The 22,345-nt window shown below is 41.8% G+C and overlaps 1 protein-coding gene and 1 long non-coding RNA gene across 6 annotated transcripts in view; one reads left to right on the forward strand and one right to left on the reverse strand.

The window, feature by feature from the left end:
* Nucleotides 1–3,054: 3,054 nt before the first annotated feature.
* Nucleotides 3,055–22,345, reverse strand: part of JPH1 (junctophilin 1) — a 91,572-nt gene continuing 72,281 nt past the window's right edge. Inside the window, exons 4-6 of one of the 5 annotated variants that reach the window (XM_055546291.1) lie at nt 11,781–12,418; nt 5,166–5,261; nt 3,055–3,389 (exon numbers count right to left, since the gene is read on the reverse strand). In XM_055546291.1, the coding sequence (XP_055402266.1) occupies nt 5,181–5,261; nt 11,781–12,418 (719 nt within the window). In that variant the 3' untranslated portion in view covers nt 3,055–3,389; nt 5,166–5,180. Of the gene's footprint in view, nt 3,390–3,803; nt 5,030–5,165; nt 5,262–11,780; nt 12,419–22,345 lie in introns of those variants that run through there. The other 4 variants (XM_055546288.1, XM_055546290.1, XM_055546287.1 and 1 more) reach the window with 4 other exon arrangements.
* LOC129626818 (uncharacterized) lies at nt 4,310–8,564 on the forward strand. The gene is made up of 4 exons (XR_008702223.1): nt 4,310–4,446; nt 6,075–6,247; nt 6,326–6,380; nt 8,447–8,564. It is a non-coding gene; the product is annotated as an uncharacterized LOC129626818 (long non-coding RNA).

Here is a 22,345-nt window from a genome sequence, read left to right on the forward strand (position 1 = left end):
GCTATTTGGGGTTTTTTGTGTTTCCATACAAATGGTAAAATTTTTTGTTCTAATTCTTATGAAGGATGCCATTGGTAATTTGATAGGAATTGCATTCAATCTGTAGATTGCTTTGGGTAGTGGAGTCTTTTCACAATATTGATTCTCCCAATTCAAGAATATGGTATAAATAAATAAATAATATTTCGTATTTTTAACTTGGAGAAGGCAATGGCACCCCACTCCAGTACTCTTGCCTGGACAATCCATGGACAGAGGAGCCTGGTAGGCTGCAGTCCATGGGGTCGCTAAGAGTCGGGAATGACTGAGTGACTTCACTTTCACTTTTCACTTTCCTGCATTGGAGAAGGAAATGGCAACCCACTCCAGTGTTCTTGCCTGGAGAATCCCAGGGACAGGGGGAGCCTGGTGGGCTGCCGTCTATGGGGTCACACAGAGTCGGACACGACTGAAGTGACTTAGCAGCAGCAGCAGCAGATTTTTAAGGCTCAAAAATAAATACATGTAATTTTAAATACATTTAACATTTAGGATTTTAAGTACATTATTCAGAACTTCTGATAGGCTTCTGTAGTTACATAAACTGAGTAGGACTCAGGATCTTATGGAAATGGGCTCATGGAACCCACACTGTTACCTTGAATTTCATCATATTGTCTGCCTTTTTATGGCTGGTAAGTAAGACAGTGTGGAATAATGCTAGTCAATATACTGAAATGAAAAAGCATAGTCATACCTGGAACTCTGTTACAAATATTTACAACTTTTTGGCTACATAACCTTAGGCAAGTCTACCTGCAGGAAATCTTTCATAGGGACCTTAAAAGACTCTGAGGAGATAAGGAAATTCTTTGTAAAGCAAATGTCACGTTCTCTACAAAAAATCACATTTCAGTGTAGAGAAGGTCTGTAAGTATGGTCTTTGATTTTCAGAGACAGGGAGACTCAGTGATCACCACTGAAGAACAACCTATGACCTACGGCATGATTAACCTTTATCAAGAGGCCTTTAGTGGGATCTTACTGTATTTTAAAAATTTGAGACACACCAATTAAATTCTTTCCCAGTTCCTCCCATTAGTAAAAGCTAACGTGGCCAAAGCAGTTTCTCTGCACTAGATTCTATCCTCAGCACTTAATGTAAATAAGTTCATTTCTTCCTCAGATCCACCCTGTGAGATCAGTGCTACGATTCTGCCCATTTTACAGGGAGCACGGATTAGTGAAGACTCCACAATCAGTCACAGTCACAGCCAAAATTTCATTCATACTATTGTTAATCAGTATTCACTGCATTCTAAACATTTTGATATTTTCTTCTACTCCCATATATCTGACCCCTATCGAGAGAATGTTAGTCCCTACTCCCATATATCAGACTCCTATGAGAGACTCCTAAGTACTTCTCCAGTATTTGGGGAAAGAAGGAAATGTTGGACACAGATAATTCGTAAACCTGGGATAACTGAACATAGCCTGATGAACTGTTACACTCTCCTGGCGGATATGCACGTCCACAGTGCTTGTGATATTGAAGACATGAGTCTACACGTTTTTTCAAAGTCTGGGGTGGGTGGGTAGGGGCTGTGCGTGTGAGCAGAAGCCCAGTGAGCTGCTCACGACTCTTGAAATAGTTATTGCATGAAAAGGGCACATCGAATATTTTCCAGATTTCCCAACCACACAGTCTTCACCCTAGCTTTTGGCTTCAGCCACTGAAATCTGTGGTTTGGACATGAATCTGGAGTCGGTAATTGTTCTAGCACCCTGTGCTTCATCCTGACTGCTTCACAGTAGTTTGTTCTCTGTTCTGTTCCTGGAGGATTTGCTAGGAGAGGAATCATCTGAGTTGATAAATCTGTTAATACCTAGAGCCAATAACTCTGCGCGTTATGTTTGTGGGGGTCTTTGATACCTTAGCTCGCAATAGGAGTGACCAATTTGGGATTTAAAGGCGCTGTGGCAGCTTCCTGGGAAGCTGTTCTAGAGAAGCCCTTTTTATTATTCCTCATAGGCTGCAAGTTCTATTTGCAGCAAGTTTGTTGAAGTGTAAGTTTATTTATGCTGCTTGTACCTAAGCAGCAGGGGCTAGAGTAACATATCAATTTCTCTGGCCCACAATGGTCAAAAAACTAACTGCAAAGGGCCCGTGCAGGAGATTTACTTCAACTTGACATTTTCCTTGAAAACAGGAATGGACTTAAAACCTGGGATAAGGCACTAATACAGTTAATGACTCTGGCTGGTGGCTCAGCTGACAGAATCCGCCTGCCAGTGCAGGAGATGCAAGAGACATGGGTTCGATCCCTGAGTTGGGAAGATCCCCTGGAGAAGGAAATGGCAACCCATTCCAGTATTCCTGCCTGGGAAATCCCATGGACAGAGGAGCCTGGTGGGCTACGGTCCATAGGGTTGCAAAGAGTTGGATACGACTGAGCACATACACAATGGAGGCAACGAGCAGAGCCAAGAATCTTATTTTGCAAAATTACTTGAAAGGCCCAAGGTGAAAGAAACATAGGAAAAAAAAAAAAAAAAATGGTGCAGCACTGTGACCTTCTGCCAGGCGGATTCTTTGAGCACTTTGCTGCGCGCCCCCCACCCCCATTTCCATTATTAATTTTTCAGCAGATCTTTCTTTCAACACCATCACCATCAAAAAATTCCACATAACTCAAGACAGTAATTTACTCTTAAAGGAAACACACCTGCAACTTTATTAATAACCAACTTTTTTTTTATTAGAGCAGATACAGTTGTGAAAACTGTACATTATACATTTTGGTTTCAAGGATTATAAATAACGGAACTCGCAGGTAGGGAGTTCTTTTTCACAGCAAGAAACTTTAAATAAACAAAGTCATGTTTTATTAAGTACATTGGCAGACTTCATGTGCTGTCCAAAATGTAGAGTACAGTATAACAACCCATTAGAAAGAGCCTTTCATGTAAAATACAGCTGTGCACATTTTAGAAAAATACCAACAATTTGAGCTTTGTTTTAAAAAAGCTTATAAATCATACATATATTTATAAATGGAACCAACATGCTCACTTTATAAACATATCCTTTATTATCTGTTACCCATTACTTCCAAAGCATTACACATTTGAAATAAACACTTAAGATTAAATATTTTATTTCATTTTTTTAAAAAAAAATCAGCTTTCCCAGCATCAAGAGCTATGGGGTTAGGAAGGAGCAGTGAGAGTATGGAGACCGACACAGGAACTAAAACGTTTCTTGGGTAAAAACGTACTTCCTAGATTTAAAAGTCAAAGGAAAATGTAAAAAATAAATATACAAGTTGTAATTTTCATTTGCTCTCTTTCTGCTTTCTTCTTTATTCCATATTGGTCACACCCAGGAGTTTCAACATATTGTACTTCTGCAAAAAACACCACTGGGTTACTACCCTGCAGGTGACATTCACTCCACATCTGTGCTAACATATGACTTCTCTTCTGTATTGAAATGGTAGCAAATAAGGCAAGAAGAATCTGATTAAACCATGCAGATCATGAAAATACTTAGGAATAGCTCCCTCTCCTCAATGTTTTACCAAGATTGAATGGATAACTTTCCTCCCCTGATTTTCTTTTTAAATAATTATATAAAGCCCACATAGTTTCTCTAAATAAGCATGCTTCTGAGTAATAAAGAATAAATTATAAAACACCAAAAAAATCAGTTTATGTCAGAATAACAAGGACTGCAAAAGACAGATACTTAAAAATGTCTACGCCTTTAAAGTGTGAAATAAAATTACAAAAGGACTTTGAAAAACATGAAAGGCATAAAATTGAGAAGCACTGATTGAACAAAGCTTTATTATGCTCTACCTGAATGTATTCAACAAAAATTTGTAAGTTGGGGGGGGAAAAAAAAGAGAGAAGAGCAGTTATTAATAGCATCTTGCTTAACTTTCATGGGAATTAACATAGCCACTGACAAGATTTTATTTGGTTGGTAAAGTACGTCAGCAATGAAACTGAATCCTTTAAACACTGATTACTGCAACCCATGCAACATTTTGACTATACTTCTTAGAATTCTGTTGTCTTTCAGCTTTTAAAATTTAGCACCTCTGAAGTGCATAAATAAATTCATCTCAGTAGCTTTAAAAATGTTTAAGTGATTTCTTAGGTATAATGCCTTCAAATCGCTAAATTTTAAACAGCCTTTTACAGGTTTAGGAAGACTAAAAATGACATGAATGATGTATTGCTATCAAAATAAACACATTTTCTCTAGAATTCTGTTGTTTTCTTTTCCTCGAGATGTGACACGTGTGCTTCCTCCGGCCAGGACCGCACGCTGTAGGTGACCACACATCAGATTTAAGTAAACAGCAGAAATGAACAGAACCGTGCACAAGCCGACAAAACCTTCTCTCCCGGGACGTTCCAGGAGATGAGAAAGCAGCAGGTCGTGGCATAAGACTGGTGAGTGATGCTGCTGCCTACTTCCTCTACTGAGACAGGAGTGAATGTTGGAACCATGGCCGCAGCAACACAATCCTCCGACCGCATTCCTAGGGCGGTCGTTTGTTTCCCCAGCTCCCTACTAGCAACGTCAGATGGTAAAATAGTAAGGCAGCTGTTGACTTCCATCAAAAAAAAAAAAAAAAAAAAAAAAGCAGCTCCATACATCTCCAGTTTAGTCACACTCTGCTAGGACAGATGGAGTAGCCAATGCCAAGAACTTCGCCGGATGGGGCTGCTTCAGCAGATGTTAAGAAAGAATGATTATTAAGTTTTGCTCTCCAACATGGTTGCCTGCTTCAGCTCCCAGAGGACCCCATAGCCACAACGCCTTCCCAGGGGGACTGGACAGGTCCTCCGGTTGAATTTTCCATCTTTCTCTCTCTCGTGAGCCCATCCTAATTCCAAGCCTCCTTCCCTGTGTCTGAGTCTGCCTGGAGTGTGCCACTTAAAGGGCTGATGACACCACTGCAGAGGACCGTGGCTCACTCCACTAGTTGTCATGCCTTCACCGAAGGGTCAAAACAGTGATATCATTAGGTAACTATGTTGAATCATATTCAGGCGCAGCCAAAATTAAATTGAAGGACAATGCACGGTTGTTAAAAAAATGTAAATCTGAATAGGGGAAAAGAATGTGACAGATTGCGATTTTATATAGAAATTAAGGCTATTCTTACCTTTCTTAATTCCAATCAAGTTAGAAAGTGAACAAAAAGAATGGCCAACCCGATATTCAACAGCATGACGAGGATGATCATGATTGAATTAGGGCCCTGGAAATGAAACAGAACAAAACAGAAAATTCTAAGTGTCACCTTCCCAAGTTAATAGCAATAGTTAAATTAGCTCACAAAACCAATTACCAAAAATACTTGAAAAGACACGACACAGTTGCAGGTCCCATATGGTCAAAGTTACGGTTTTCCTAGTAGTCATGTACAGGTCTGAGTTGGACCATAAAGAAGGCTGAGTGCCTAAGAATTGATGCTTTCAAACTGTGGTGCTGGAGAAGACTCTTGAGAGTCCCTTGGACAAGCAAGGAGATCAAACCAGTCAATCCTAAAGGAAATCAGCCCTGAATATTCATTGGAAGGACTGATGTTGACGTTTCAATACTTTGGCCACCTGATGTGAAGAGTTGACTCATTAGAAAAGGCCCTCATGTTGGGAAAGATTGAGGGCAGGAGGAAAAGAGGCTGGGAGAGGATGAGATGGTTAGATAGCAGCACTAAATCAATGGACGAGTCTGAGCAAACTCCAGCAGACAGTGAAGGACAAGGAAGCCTGGCATGTCATCCAAAGGGGCTGCAAAGAATTGGACATAACTTAGTGTGTGAACAACATACAACACAGTTGCAGTAAATAAAGCATGAATAATGACAACAGTTCTAAAAGGTATAAACTAAAAATAGCTATGCTGTATTTAGATGGAGTCATCTCTGAACTTTCATACAAAAATGAATCTAATACTGATGAAACAGTATTTTAAAATACCTTAAAACACTAGGCAACAGTCTGGGTGAGACACAGCTCACCATAATGGGTTTAAAACTGACGGGAATTAGAGATGTATTTTTGTTACGTAGGGTGTAATTTGGACTCGGAAGAAATCATTTCCTCATCAAGGCAGCTGGGAACAGGAGAGTGAAATCTGAAGGATGGTGAGGCTGCTCCGGCAAAGTTCAGGAAAAACTCAGGAGGAGGTTCTTTGCCTCGTCTTTTTCCTGGTCTTCTTTTTGGATACCATCCTTTCCTTAAGGTAAAAACTACAAGTGGGAAATTGAACCCTTTCATAAATTACTGTGCAAGATCTAATTTTTAATTTCTCTGCTTACAGCCACAGCATTTCAGAAACCAAGTTATATTTTAACAAATCACAGAATCGTATTTTGGTAAGTACCACTATAATAAATACCACACAGTCTAAAGTGCCCCAAATTTACTTTTTTTTTTTTTTTAAATACAAAACAAAACCGTTGTATGACCCATCTGTTTAGATCTGGTTGTGTTTTGCTATCTTTACTATAAAGAGGCATTCTTGGTGTTAACTATTAAAATAGTGTCTAATTCTTAAATAGCATTAAAAGTGCTCTAAAACTTGCCTTATAAGGGAGGTGGGGTAGGTAGTTTTATTCTCATTTTACGGACGAGGAAAGAGTTGTACTATAGTTGATTATCCTACGGTGAGACTGTGTCAGTCTTCAGATGCTCTAATGATGTGATTTGTGGGGGGTGGTGAGTGATTAAGGGAGGCTGGAACTGCCATTGGTTAGTGCTCATCTCACGGGGTCCAGGGCTTCAGTCCCGTGTCCTTCATGGAGGCCTCCTTTCTGGATAAGGCCACATCCTCCCTGGTAGAGGTCAGAGTGCCTCCTCTTTCTGTGTCCTAACACTTCACACTACTGTCCTTTCCTGTTAACTGCCATCTTTTCCCCTAGACTGAGTCCCACAGGGGTCCTCCTTGTTCACCACTGTGTACCCACACATAAGGGCTGTCCAGTTCATCCAGACAGCCAGTCTTTAATGAGAACCCACCTTCCACTTTTCCAAGTACTCTACATGTGGTGGCTGAACAGATATATTCACTGTATTAAATGAAGAACAGGGTGATTCATGAAATCAGGGTGACAGAGAAGAGGAATAAAAATGGGTGTTATAGAGGGATTCTTAGAAGAAAAAGCCAAGTTCCTAAACTCCAAGTAAAGGGGAGGAAAATAATTCTTCACAGTGTAATCCAAAAAGGTAAGTGTCTTGCCCAAGGTTACTCAGCCAGTTTGAATAAATTAGAACTGAAATTAAACAACTTTGGTCTGTTCACTTCAGAACTACATGTTCTTCATCTCTATTAAAGTCACAGGCCTTAGTTTAAAAATAATTTACCATCAACTTCTTTAAAATGGCATTTTCATTGGTATCCTATAGTATCAGAAAAACATCAGATAATGACCAATGCGTCTTTTAGAACAGTTGTGTTCTAAATTAATAGGCGAGTACTAACCTATGTAACTCCTCAATTATGGCTTAGAACGCATAAATAATATAGGGAAACTCTTAGAACTCAGAAAATAATTGATGATCTTTCAACATTATTAGTCAGGCCGGAGATTACGGAAATGCTATTAATATACATACTGAACAGACTTTGCTCAGTGAATGTGTTTAGATTTTCTTAGGAATGTGTTAAGAATTCTGGGATTCTTTCAACTCTTTTGGATTAGTGGATTTCATTTCATAATTCCTCAAGACAGTGAGTGATAACGAAAGAAGACAAGGGAAAGTAATGTCAAACCAATATGATGCAAAGTCCAGTGACTTACAGGGGACCCTGAGAAAGCAGAATGATAGACAAAGTACCTTCAGTAAAGGTGTGCCGGGACCTTTCACTCCCACTCTGAGTCCTTAAAAGGTTCCATGAATTTATCTAACTTTTTGAATTGGTTAGTATTTTGGGTTTGTGTGTATTTATACAGACATAATTTTTACTGAATAAGTATTTCTCCCATATATATTCTAATATACACATACATTTATCCTACCAGTATAGATCCACTTATAAAGCTATTTTTAAAGATGACTCAGTTTAGATAAGAGTAAACTGACAATAGAAGGCTCAAACAGCCAGGTAAAAAATAATAAATTCTGGGACGCTATGTTTAATAGGTGGATATCAACACATGACCTCTGTGCTCATCAGACACCTGGGCTGGGTACAGAGTGGAAAGCTTTAAGGTGAAGTCTCATAAATATGACTGCAGTGGCCAGTTGTAGCTTAAAATAGCAAAAAGAAAAAGTCAGTCTTGCTTTTGAAGACTGACTGAGACAGGTGTAATACAAGAAGCTGTTGGGGCAGGGCAGAGTACAAGTCTTGATTAGAAGAAACTTTCAGCCAGTTAGAAACTAAAGTGCAGGAAGTCAAACTATGGAAAGAAATTCTAACTCAAGAATTTTTTTCTTCCAGAGACTATCACTCACTTAAAATTAAGAAGAATTTTCTGAAGAGTTAGTACAATTTGCTAAACTTCAAGCTTTTCCAAAAACATGAAAAGAGCAAAAGTTAATTATATGTGTTTACTGTGTGTGTGTGTGTGTGTATGATTCAGACCTGATATGACATGGCTGCCTTAGGTTTTATAACAATTCAGAAGAAAGGCTGGGTAAATCTCAAACTTGGAAGCTGATCAGTGTAACTGCTAAGAGAAAAGTGTGGGTTGTTCTCAGGAGTTGAGTCTCCTAACTAGAAGACCCCTCACTAGTCTCTTTGATCATAAGGTTCTCAAGATATCTCCTTACTGCCTTCTACCCAAGTTGCCATATTGCAAAAATCCTACAAAAATCTTGGCATCACATAGAATGTATTTTCCTGGGACATGAGTCCACATGCAACCACTGCCCACAGGAGTCACAGACTGGAGGAAGGTTGTAAAGTAATTCTTGTTGTGGCTCCCCTTCTCCCAAGTGTTAGCCTGTGTCCCTGAAGATTCTATTTCTAGGAATCAACACCCAGGGTGATCCTGAGGATGGATCAGAATCTACTGGAAAATATTTATGAACTGTTTATGCTCCACCTAGTATTGAGGTGAACTTAATAATAGTCAGTGCTTTCTGAATACCTGCCCCATGCGAGGAACTAAGACCTTTACAAGTATCAGGTCACAACCACTGATATTAACCTTCACAATGCTTGATATAGGTACAGATGAAGAAACTAAGTCACAGAGCAGGTTAAGAAACTTGCCTAAAAGTCAAAGAGCTGGTAAGTAACACAGCTGGGATTTGAACCTACGGTGTCTGGCATAAGAGGCCACACCCTTAGCTAGCAGCCTACACACTCAGTAAGTTGGCTGACTACAATTCTGCAAATTGTTTGGTGATTCTGACTCAAAGTGGACCTCTCACACTGTTTCACAAAGAGGAACTCAGTCTGGTTTCCCCTCTAATGTCTGCTAAAGTGTGAATGTTTCTATGAGTTTCCAAGTTGTTATTTGTAAACTTCTAACTTAAACACTGTCTTAATTTCAAAATTGTTATGTAGAGCTCTTTTGTTTTAAAGGTCATTCACTGACTACCTTTAGGATGATTCTGTCACTTTCCTAACTCCTTGTGAAGAAAACAGTTATCAGGGGTGTGAAAGGCAGCTTTCTGTTATCAAGGAAGGGAAGGTTAATTGTTCAAACTCTTCACAAAGTGAAAGTGAAAGTGAAGTCGCTGAGTCGTGTCCGACTCTTTGCGACCCGTGGACTGTAGCCCACCAGGCTCCTCGTCCATGGGATTCTCCAGGCAAGAGCACTGGAGTAGGCTGCCATTTCCTTCTCCATACACAAGCAGGTGCCAATTCAGCCCTGACTTCCAGCTCCTAACAGAGGTACAGAGCTGCTGGCCGCCTCCTATCCTGGGGTGTCCAAGGGAACCCTAGAGACCAGCCTGCAGAGCTGCACGATGCTTGGCTGACTCCTAGAATCCGAATGTTCTGCACATCCATGAAACAGATGCTGTTTCTAAACAAGAAGGCACCAATTCACCAAAATACCAATCAGTTTATTACAGGTAAGAACTAGGTAACTCGCCTAAGGGACACTGGGGCATATACTTTCCCTTAGGGAGTTCTGAAAATCAACTGAACCCCACTAATGGGTACCCAAAAGGTATAAACGATATAGCCTTGTATTGTCTGAATTTTCCTCTTGTAAATCAAGCAAACTAATACCAATTTATATGGGAAGCTTGACTAACCCTATGGATAAATGCTGAAAGCCAAAAGAGAAGTTATCACATTTAACAAATTCAGTAGTGATAACATTAACACATATTTAGTATCAGGATACTGATATATCAATGTTAAAAAAATGCTTACTAAACAGTGAGTCTCAAAGTTACTGTTTTGAAAACCACGTATCTATATAAAAGCTTGACTCTTGGAAAGTTAATCATGTTAATTTGATTAATTTATATTTAGATAATTAAAAAGGTGAGAATTTAAAGAAGGTGGGAACCCATGTTAATAGATATTAGCAAAATAAACCTAAGAAATTTCAAACGTAAAAGTTAGTTGAAAAATGAATTTCAATGTTAACCCTATGAGCAGACTGACAAACAAAAGTAAACGGATGGTTATATTCTTATCGGCCAAAATATTAATCTACACCTTTATGCAAATATGTCTCAGAAATTACTAGTCAATACTGGGTCAACTGTGGCTTTTTCCCTAAATTACAATCTTTTCCAAAGCCATATGACCAGGTGAACAATTTAACAGACTTTTAAATCTTACTGAACAAAGATATCAATGAGAGCTTTCTGGTTGAATAATAAAAACAGTAAATGGTGAAGACTCATAATAAAACCAGCATCTATGAGAAAACTGAAATTTTAGGAAGATTTATACTCTGAGGAATTAGAAAACCAAAGTAACTTTCTTAACCAATTGAAAATTTTCACTTTTTATACAGGAAAGTAGTAGTTCTGAAAAGCCTGGCTATTAAATAAAATCCAAACTAAACATTTATGAGAATAATTCACAATAGTAGCCAGAAAAGATGTTTTGTTGAAAGATGCTGACTGTTGTGGGGGTGGAGTCTAAAGGCAAGTTAAGAACGTAGCAAACGGCAGTGGAACTCTCCTCCTGGTTAGAGCACGACGGCCAGCCTCTTGGCCAAGGCCCATGATTCCTTCCCAGCCCCAGCAGTCAGCTGTTGTTACAGGCTGCCCGTTTGTGTTCCCTGCCCCCAAATTCACACAATGAAGCCCTAAGCCCTGGAGGATGGACCTTTGGGAGGTGATCAGGTCATGAGGTTGGAGCCCTTTGATGGTATTAGTTTCCTCTTTCTTAGCCCTGCGAGGACTCAGGGAGAAGGTGGCCCGTGGTCCATGGACCAGGCAGTGGGTTCTCACCAGACCTCAGATCTGCTGGTGCCTTGATCTTGGGACCACTCAGCCTCCAGAACTGTGAGAAATAAGCATTTCCTTTTTAAACCACCCAGTTCAAGGTATAGTTTTTTGTTACCACAGCTGGAGCTAATAAGACAGCTCCCATGAAGCTTACCACCATGTGCTGGTAAAGGCTTGTGAAAGTGGAGCTGGGACAAGGTGGTCACGCGAGCCCACCTGTAGGAAGCCTGAGGAAGGTCGCGAATGCTGCCTGGAGAGCCCCTGGTGGCTTGGCTACTGGTGCTAATAAATGCTACCCTTCACAGCCCTGGGCTCCTTGTTGTCATCAAGGCGTCAATCTCCCCTGATGCCACCCAGAAGAACCCAGAGGAGCAGAGGGACAGGGAACCACATCTCGTACAACTTACTGAATTGGCTTCTTTTTCCAAAGCAGGGCGCGCATCGCTGCTCGCTGGGTTCTTTGGTATAGCAAGTTCAGACTTCTTAGCTTTTGGCTCAGCTTTGCTTTCTTTGGCAACTGGTTTTGTCACAGATTTAGGGGGACTCCACTTGTTGGGTGACGGCTTGTGCACCAGTGCCGAGGAAGACTGGCTCGACCCCTCCTCCTCCGTGTCCTCCGGAGGGTGCTGGGGGGCGTTCAGTTTCACGTAGTAGCCGTGGTACTGAGAATGCAGCTCCCCGTTACTGGGGTTGGGGATGTGGTGGCGGCCAGAGTACTTGGAGGAGGGCACGACCGCCCCCACCTCCTTGGGGGGGGCCTTGGAGGTCAAGGGCTTGTTGACGGCGGCTGTCACCTTCTCCTCAGCCGCGCTGCGTCTGTCCTGGTTGAGTCTCGCCCCTGAACTGGGGTTCTGCTTCCTTGCGGGCTTTGGGGAGGGAGAGCGGCCTTGTCTGGGACTTGGCTCAGGAGACTCTGGGGGTGTGGTACCTTTGCGGTAGAAGTGAGGCGATTCCTTTGGTGTGGGGGGCTTTTCTGGGACCTTGTCTTCGGGATTTTCTTTAGCATCTACACCTTCCTGAAATCTCTGTTTGATGTAATCTGGGCCTGGGGAGAAAGTGGACAACAGAAGGGGAGGTGATAAAAATAAGGTATAAAGGCTTATTCCTCTCATGGCTACAAACATATAAATATTTGCTAAATCAACTTAGCCTTTCCTCTTTTTCTCTAAAATGTATTTATAAGGCTTTGACTAAGCACAAGGATGTTTCATGCCCTGGGAGAAAGATTAAGGTGATTATGTACTTGCCTGGAGAATTCCACGGGCAGAGGAGCCTGGCTGGCTACGGTCCACGGGGCCGCACAGATTCGGACACCACTTAGCACGCACACGCACGTATGTACCATTAATTTACACTATTTTGATAGACATAAAAGTGAAACAGTCCCGATCTCCCATGTAACTGTACTGTTTCCTCCCGCTGGCAGAACAGGGAGGCAGAATTCATATGGATGGAGCACTGCTGACAGCTCCATAATTAATCTGCACGTTCAAATTACATGGTATAACTAAAGTACAAAGTATATGCTCACATACAAAATAAACTGACTCGTATGCTTAATATTTAATATATTAGAACACTTAAATATATTAAAAAGAATGTTTAAAAAATCATCTACATTGGAGGAGGAGAACATGCAAATAACCTATTTTTTAATGACCCTTCATTAAAGGAGCATTTAAACCGCCCAGTTAGACTGCAGTGTAGGTTACACTTCACAGGATAACTTACTCAGAGGCCCTTCAGAATCTGGCTTTGCATCGGCCGCGTTTCTGCAGGCATCAGAGTTAAGACAAGCCAGCTGTCCTTGGCTCTGCAGTCTCAAGACTTTTTTTCTGAGTACTTTAACAATCACATGTTATTTTTATAAAAAAGAATCCTGTTTTTAAAAAGGGACCCTGGTGCATTGTTATTTTATGGGCAGGTTTGGGGGAGAGTAAGGAGAACTTGTACTACAAGACTGTCCCACCAGCTGTGAGCGCTTCAGGAGGCCAGCATCCAGAGAAGGGAGGCTCTGCAGACCTCAGATGTGCTCCAAGGCCCAGGCACTCTGCCCTTCCCCAGTAGCCTCCCCTGTACAGCCTTTGGCCACCACTTCACCCAGCCACCATTTCTCATCAAAGGAAATCAAATCAAGGTCACCCAGTCCAACTGGCCCTCTTCTCTGCAAATGGGAGGTAGCTGACTGTATCATCTCTGGAGTATCCAAAGGAGAACTCACCCATCAACTTGCTTATAGGAACTGACTAGCTCTTGTCAATCCCAGAGCATTGACTCTATCACTTTGCTTCCTGCCTCCATGCCCAGCCCTCACCCCAGGCGGGGCTGAAAGACAATTATCTGTGATTGTTAAAAATGCATACTACTTCCATCAACAGATGAATGGATAAAGGAGAGGTTTAGACACATAAAACTGACAGAGAAAATAATGAAATTTTGCCATTTATGGCCACATGGATGGACTTGGAGGGCATGATGCTAAGTGGAATAAGTCAGAGAAAGACAAATACCATATGTTATCCCTTATATGTGGAATAAAATAATTTGACATATAAGGGATAGCATTTGTCTTTCTCTGACTTATTTCACTTAGCATCATGAATATGTGAAACTAGCAGACTCACAGGTATAGAGAACAATCTTGTGGTTACCAGTGGGGAGGGAGGGACAGGCAGTGTATGGGTGGGGGAGTGGGAGATACAAGCTATAGGTGGTAAGACAGGCTCAAGGATGTACTGTACAACAAGGAGAACATAGCTAATATCTTGGAATAACTGTAAATGGGAAATAACCTTTAAAATTGTATAAAAATAAAAAATTACCAACTAGTCACTGCTCTTCCTGGAACAATCGAATTATTTATTGTGAGATGGCCACTTATTATACAAGGTGTTTTTCCAAAGTGTTAAGCCTTACCAAAATCCTAGCAAGTGGGCATTATCCTGATTTTACTGATACGGAAACAGCTGCAGTAGCTGAAAAACCCAAAGTCACACAGCTCCTGTGGATCCTTAAGATAAAATATCACGCAACATGTAATGTATCAAGCCCAGAAATGAGAATTCCCAAGGGCCCACATTTATAGGCTGCACTAAGGGACAAAAGCATAAGAGTTCTATCTCACAGTCCACCCTGCAGAAGATAAAGCCACCACTCAGAGTTCAAACTTCCCAAACAGGTCAAGATCACATGCTAACAATCGAAATTTCCTTTCTAAACTTAAGGTTAAACACCCTCTTTACAAAAAATGGCAATTTTCTTTTAAATCCACTAAATATGGCAGCATGAATTCCCGGCACAGAGAAAGTTATCTCGCTTGGCTATTCTATCCCCTCTCCAGGTGAATCTTACCGACCCAGGAATTGAACCAGGGTCTCCTGCACTGCAGACGGATTCTCTACCAGCTGAGCTATCAGGGAAGCCTGAAGAAAAAGAGGCAACTGCAATTATTCAAAAGGTGCCGTTTTTCTTTCCAGCTCCTTCCTTGGGGCTCTGATTAACCATTACCACCAAGAGAAAGCAGCATTAGCAGCAGCCCTGGAAGGAGAAGTTCTTCATCAACAGGTTCACCCTGACTTTCAAAAACCCATGAAGAGAATTTATCCTGGTTTTTCACGGAGAAGTCCCTCACTACTGCAGACTTATTTTTACACAACACCCCTCCGCAGTATGCTGCTGGCATATTTTCTCCCACCCTTCAAGGCCACATTTCATCAGACTTTGGTTTCACTTGTGCTTCACTTTCATCCAATTTTAGAGCATGACTGAAATAGCCATCTAGGCATGGTAGTAAGTGTTCCGTGCAAAGGTAATTAATAGGCCAAGACTCTTAAAGCCAATGGATTTTCCCCTTAAAGTCACCTAACTCTGAAACACAAACTACAAAGTACTTTCAATGTCTTCAATCCAAGGGGTAAGTGCAAAAGTTATTTTTGCAGACCTATCTTAAGATTGAGGCATATGAAAAGCTAATGTCTGACTTAAATACACCAAAAAGAACAGGAACAAGATAGACTCTGGCAGACGTGGCTAGTTAAACATTCTTAAAGTTGGAAGAAGAGAGTCACTGAACCACAGGAAATAAAGCTGTCACAAAGCCCGCGTGCTTCAATTTGAAAATGTGAGACTGGAACTGCGATGCTTAAGAGTTTAGGGTTTATCTGGGTAACCACTGGTCTTACCTGTGTCTACTGCGGAAAGCAGATGAGAGGCTGAAATGGGACTGCTTTGACAGGTCCCAGCAACGTGACAGCTGCCAGCAAAGGATGAGACTGCTGAAATGCTAACAGCGGCAAGAGGTGGTTTATTTGAGAGGAAACTCAGTCAATTCAGTGATAGTGGGTCCCAGAAAAAGAATTTTTTTTAAAAAAGTGATATACTTTAGTTATCTGGAAAAAGAACAAAGACCTATAATACCTGAATACAAAGCCTAGTTTCAAATGCTCTTTGTAAAGAGTAAATAGATCTCCCCCTACCTCTTAATTTATGCCATTGTGAATAGGCCAAGCTGAGACTGATCTGGCCCCTGGAGGATGCTGTATTAATGGCCTTACAAAGCTATATTCTGGATTCCACTGAACATATTTACTATGTTTATTAACTCTTAAATACCAGTGTAGCCAACTCCTTTAGATCTGTAGACCTCCCGTGCATTGCTTCTAATCTTAAATGTTTTCAGAAAGGCATTTTTCACTTGTGCCCATCTTCTCAGACATGGTTTTCAGGCGTATTCAGTTTTATCTACAGGGTTTCTGATGATACTCAGAATCTGTTGAGCTCAAAGAATTTACTAGCACCACCTTTCAGATTAAAAAAAAACACACACACAACCTCCCAGCTTTATTACCCATTAAAAATTGGTTGGATGAGGGAATAAACGTACTTCAAAGCAGTGTTCCCCTTGAACTGCCTAGCAGAGGCGTGTGGGGTGCGACTCCCAGAGAATTTAGTAAGTATTAATTGAAGCCTAGAAATCTTGAGGTTTAATAAATGCTCCAGGTAAATCTAATGTATACAGAGCCGGCATTTAAAAGCATGGCAAGTTTGGGATGGACATGTACACACTGCTACATTTAAAATAGATAACCAACAAGGAACTCCTGTAGAGCACAGGGAACTCTGCTCAATATTCTGTAATAACCTACATGGGAAAAGAATCTGAAACAGAATAGACATACGTATATATCTAACTGAATCACTTAGGTGTGCACTGGAAACTAACACAATGTTCATCAACTATACTCTAATATAAAATTAAAAATAAACGAGAAAAAAAGACACCAGGGTGAGAGACCTTGAAATAAAAGACTGATTCCACACACAAAAAAATAAATTTGAACAGTATGGCAAGAAGTATGCTGACCAGAGCCAACCTAACTCCAGCCTTCCTCACCTGCATCCAGCTGGAAATGGTTCCAACATGGCATAGTCAACTGGGGCGGGCCAGCTCAATGAGGGTGTAGACTTAGATTTTCCAGAGTAAGATTAAGTGCTTTTAAAACAAAATATCTAACATACTGTGGAGGGCAGAAGTTTTCCTGGACCGTTTTCTTGGGGGGCGCATGGCGTGCCTGTGCTTGTTCTGTGCGCTAACGTGCCCACGCTGCGATGCCAGCACCACAGAGCTGATCAGATGCAGCGGCTCACTACAAAGATGGGTCAGAATATCGCCAGGGAGGAAATGACGACAAGTGCTGAGAGTTGCTGCAGTCAGCATTTTTGTCTGTTTTTACAGACAGTATTTCTGAGTCCTTAAGGGATGTTTCTGGGAAGAAGTCAGGTCACCTGCTAACTGACATGCCGCACAACACAAAACAACAATGCTGAGCACTTGTCAGGTCCCCACCCGGAGAGGTTGAGTTACAGTTGGCATGAAGCCTCTGAACAGATACAGCAGATGGAAAACAGCGGGGCGTTCAGCTAGTTCTTCATAGGTGAGCCTCAGTGAAAAGGTGGGGGGCACCAAGAAGACCCCCCAGGGCAGTGCACACGCTTTGTAGCAACATCAGAAGTCATTACATGGAATTTAGGTATTTTTGATGGGGACTGTCAGTCACTAAAAGAAGACCAGATTGAAAGGTTTTAAAAAAATTATACAACTGATGGCAGATCACTATGTGGAAAGGACACTTTCCAAAGGACTTTAGGGTCCCATCCAGTACTGTACTGCAACTTCTGAGAACAGAACCACAGCACTCCGGTCTGCAAGTCGTAGGACAGTCAGCCAGGGTTGTGCACATGGCAGGCTCTCAGTACACATGTGTGTCGAATGGGATACAGTGGGATACACAGGTGGTAATAACCCAAAGTCCCATGAATTACTAATTTCTCATCAACTAGTAGATTATTCCATTTCCCTTTCTCTATGAAAAAAAGTTATTCCAAATTTTGGGTCTGTAAAGTGAGTTTAGAAGTTATCTATTCCAGGAAACTTTTTTTTCCTTAACAAAAAGTACTTATTAATAATGTGTGTTGGTGTGTCTGACTCTTTGTGACCCCATGGATCGTAGCCTGACAGGCTCCTCTGTCCATGGGATTCCACAGGCAAAAGAATATGGAATGGGTTACCATTTCCTATTCCAAGGCATAGACAATTCTTAGGACTTCTAATTCATACCAGAAGTGTGAGCTTAGTTGACACTGTCTCAAAATAACCTATACCAAAAGACTTCACTTGAAGTAATCAACACATTCTATGCATGTGTGTGTAACATACATGCTCTTATACCTTGAACGCTTGTGTCTCCTTACCCTCACAAATTCAGATGTTGAGGCCCTAACCCCCAGTGTGATGTTACTTGGTGGTGGGGCCTTGGGGAGATAGTTTAGCTCATGAGGGGAAACTCTCATGAGTCTCATGGGCTTAATGTTCTTATAAAAACTGGAAGAGACACCAGAGTTCTCGTCCTCCAGGTTCATGGACTGTGGAAAGGCTGTCTGCCAGCTGGGAAGAATCACCTGAACCCAATCGTGTTAGCATCCAGATCTTGCAATTACAGCTTCCAGAACTAAGAAAAATAAATGTCTGTTGTGTAAGCCACCATGTCCATGGTATTTTGTTGTAGCAGCCCAAGTCAACTAATAGACATGCTTAAACCCAGGAAGACAAAGCTTGTGAGGCTGTTGCTTGGGTCACCTCCCAAGAGGGCTCTACATAATATAGTCACCTATACTATGCATATATAATATACTCTATATAAGTATAGTCTACATAAGTAGTCACATTCGCTTTTTCCATCCATGACCAGTCACCCCCACAACTGATAAACATCACTTGAAATAAAAAACAAAATAAGGCATCTTGATGGAAAGGAAACTGAAACAGTGGGAGGAAAAGAGCCATACACAGAGTTTCCCAATTACCCTTCACCATGTCCAGCTCCCCACCACCTCCTCCGTTGACCATCCCAAGTCCTGTCTCGGCTTTCCTGGCTCAGAAAGCCCATTTCATCAGCTCTTTGAAGCCGCGCCACCCCTCAGGGCCGACTCCCATCGCCGAAGCTCACAAGACTGACGTGTGACACCAGAAGAGCGATTCATCAGTTCACAATGAGCAAGGTAAATGTCACAAAGGCCGGGACCAGCACCGATGCCACCAGGGCACGCTCTCCCCACTGGCAGACCTCCACGAGAAGCTTGACCAAAATTAGAAGGTTACTGGTGACGGCGGAATCGAGACAGGCATGAGCTGAATCAAGTATCCAATGGCATCAGGCTGAGCGCGCCTGTTGCATCCGTTTCCTCACTCGGATGATCTTGCCAATAAAGCCATACACGGCTGGCTACCTCTCCCTGTCCTTCCCCATAACAAAACGCCCTGCCAGCGCAACTACAACGCTCCAAGGTTCTGGCCACAGACTCGCTCTCCTCTGGATAGCATTCGAATGGACACTGCCTATTTTTGCCTCTGTGACTCTTTTTTTTTTAATACTACTTTGGGTGACCAAGTCTTAGTAAGTTCTAATACACTAAATCAGGTCACAAGGAAATCTTGCTGAACTACAGACATACTACCTATCACGTATGATCATTTTATACATTCCTGTGCTGTCTCGTGGGCTTATTTTAACACTCAGTTGCTGTTCAGTTGCTAAGTCATGTCCGACTCTTTGCTACCCCATCGACAGCAGCATGCCAGGCCTCCCTGTCCCTCAACCACCTCCTGGAGTTCGCCCAAGTTCATGTCCGTTTAATTCTCAGAGGCCAATCTTACTTCTAAGTTCTGGGGGGTATGACTCACTGTGTCACTCTTACTCATGGCAATTTAGGTTTCTGTGTGTGAACGCAATTACACACACACGAATTCAACTACACACACGAATGCAATTACCTACATACACGGTCGGATACATCTATTCGAATGCCTTGTATTGTTCTAACATGCCCTTTGAATGGTTAAGCTATCCCACATGGCCACAGTTCTTACTGTGCATTTATTTGCCTGTGCCTGGTCTTAGTTGCGGGATATGGGATCTAGTTCCTTGACCAGGATCGAACCCAGGCCCCCTGCATTGGGAGCACAGAGTCTTAACCACTGGACCACCAGGGAAGTCCCTTTTCCGTAGTTTTTAATTGAACTGTAGAATAATACAGATTTGAGCTAAAAAGTGTAAGATTGAATTAAGACGGGAAACTTCTGAAAATACTGCCGGCTCCTGAAAAGAGGTAACTCACCATAAAAGTTCAAAATATTAGCTATGACAGATACCCTTTTCTCCAAGGATTAACGACTTCTATGCACGACACATTCATTCCCAACAAAGGAAACATTTGTATCTGGGATATGTAAATGAAATGCACAGTCTGACTCAGAAAAAGTACTTGAAAGCCCTTTCAGAAATGTCTATCCGATTTGATCACCCTGTGAAGAATACACAGTGGAAAGCATGAGTTATGCTCCCTTGAGAAGATCAATAACACTCAGTACAGAAAAGGCTTTCTATACAGTTGCTGAAGGTAGTGCTGGCTGTGGGTCAAAGGGGATCGCTGCCGTCCCCCCTTAGCTCCTGTCTCAAATAGACCCCTTGTCATCTCATGCTACTCTGATGTATTTATTACTGAGGGACAACTGGCTTGTGTGACGATGTTTTAGCTACGAAAGGGTGGAATGGTATTTTCCCACATTTTCCCCCCTCCTCAAATGCTTTCCCATCACAAAAGGCTTTAAAAAACCTTTTAGTCTGAAAAATTGAGATGACCTCCCCTATCATTTACCTCCTGTTAATACCAACTGGCAATCTCAGGGACCCCATCCCCAGCGGAGTGAACAACAGAACTGAGCAATTACCATCTGCAGACAATAGTGAGTTTGTTTGCTTCCACAGCAGCTCAAGGCTAGGGCTGCGTCATGAAGCTGCTTTGTCTCCCTACTGCCCAGCTGCTCCCAAGAGTATCACCGCTGCAAAGGGACAAGAGGGTCCCTCCTGGGTGGCTGAACCCCCTCTTCAGCTCTCACACCCTAAAACAAGTAGTTCCCAAGGTCCTTAGGCCCAGGGATGTGGGAACTTCCAGAGAAGTGTTTATTCCTACCCCCCAAAATGGAAAACTTCCCTTTCCTAATAAAACAAGTATGCATTAAATGATTTCAGTCGACCCAGAGATGGGACACAAATAAAATAAAACACAACACAAAGGCTGCACATGAAAGAAAACATCCATTGCCACTGGTTTTCTCCCTTGAGCTATACAGAACTAGTCACTCTATAGTAACTCAATCACTCTGCAACCGAACCCAGCCCTGTCCCAAACCGCTCTCATAAAAACTGAGTCTTGCTAACATGGCCTTTTACTGTCTTCACCCTTCACAGAAAAAAAAAAAAAAATCCTGTCCTTTCTTTCTCATTCTCCCATGCTATATTACAGTCAATTTTCTAGCTTTTACATGGAAGCTTGCTCTTCTGTACACCGTGACTTACCTTGTTCACATAGTCACACGGATGCCCTGTGGGTTCCAGTATTTTATCACCCTCACTGGAACCAAACAGGTATTGGACACACGTGTTGTGCAGGGTGCTAGTTATCCAGCTTGATTAACAGAAACCAATGTGGAAAAACTCTTCATGAAGAAAACATAAATTTCGATACTTAGAAATTAAGAACATTTCTTTTAGTCTCTTTGCCTGGAAACCTGTTGATCCCTTTAATCAACAGGAAGTTGTTTCTAAAACAATGCAGAATCAATAAAATGGCAATTGCCACCTTTTCCTATAACATATTAAACATAATCCTATAACATCCTGTATTAAAGAAAGGGATGGAAACAGTTTACTAGGAAAGCTCTAAGGAGTTAAATATTTAAACCTGCTATAAATATCTGTTTACTGCTATGGTATTACGTTTGAGAGGCAGATGATCTGGGTTGATTTTGTGTGTGCGTGGTTGTCCCTTTCATTTCTTCTATCATGACATACATTCTCCTCTTGGTCTGTGCAGCGGCACTGTCTTTATGTGGTGCATTTCTTTACATCCCAACATTCCTTTGAGGTGTATTAAAAAAATGAGTCCAGTACTTACTAGTTTTTTTCTTTGCTAATGTGATTGTTACAGCTGCTTGATTTTGAGGTATTTGTTTTAGCACCTGTGATGGACCCCAACACATAACACAATTTCTTAGATGCTTCTTTTAGATTCTCATCTTGTTTATGCTATCAGTTGGAAGTTTGCTGCTCTGGGTGGGAGAGCAGAAGGCGAGGGAGACGCACTGGGGAAGAACAAGCCAGAACTCCAGCACTAATACTCAAGACTTCAGACATGTGTTACTCTAAGCTCCCAATTTTTCTGTAGTCCTGCTGAAATTCAGGGGGCACAGATCTTCAGATTATAAAGAAAAGCAGGCGAAAGGAAACCAGAGGCCACGTTCCTAGCCCCCCACACCCTCCTATCTCAGCAGGTCCTACCTGCTCCTACCTGCCCCCCACCCACTGCAGGTCCTACTTGCTCCCATCCCCCCGACCAACAGCATCGCAGGTCCCAC

This window comes from Bubalus kerabau, chromosome 14 (assembly GCF_029407905.1).
Source record: "Bubalus kerabau isolate K-KA32 ecotype Philippines breed swamp buffalo chromosome 14, PCC_UOA_SB_1v2, whole genome shotgun sequence".
Taxonomy (NCBI): Eukaryota; Metazoa; Chordata; class Mammalia; order Artiodactyla; family Bovidae; genus Bubalus; species Bubalus kerabau.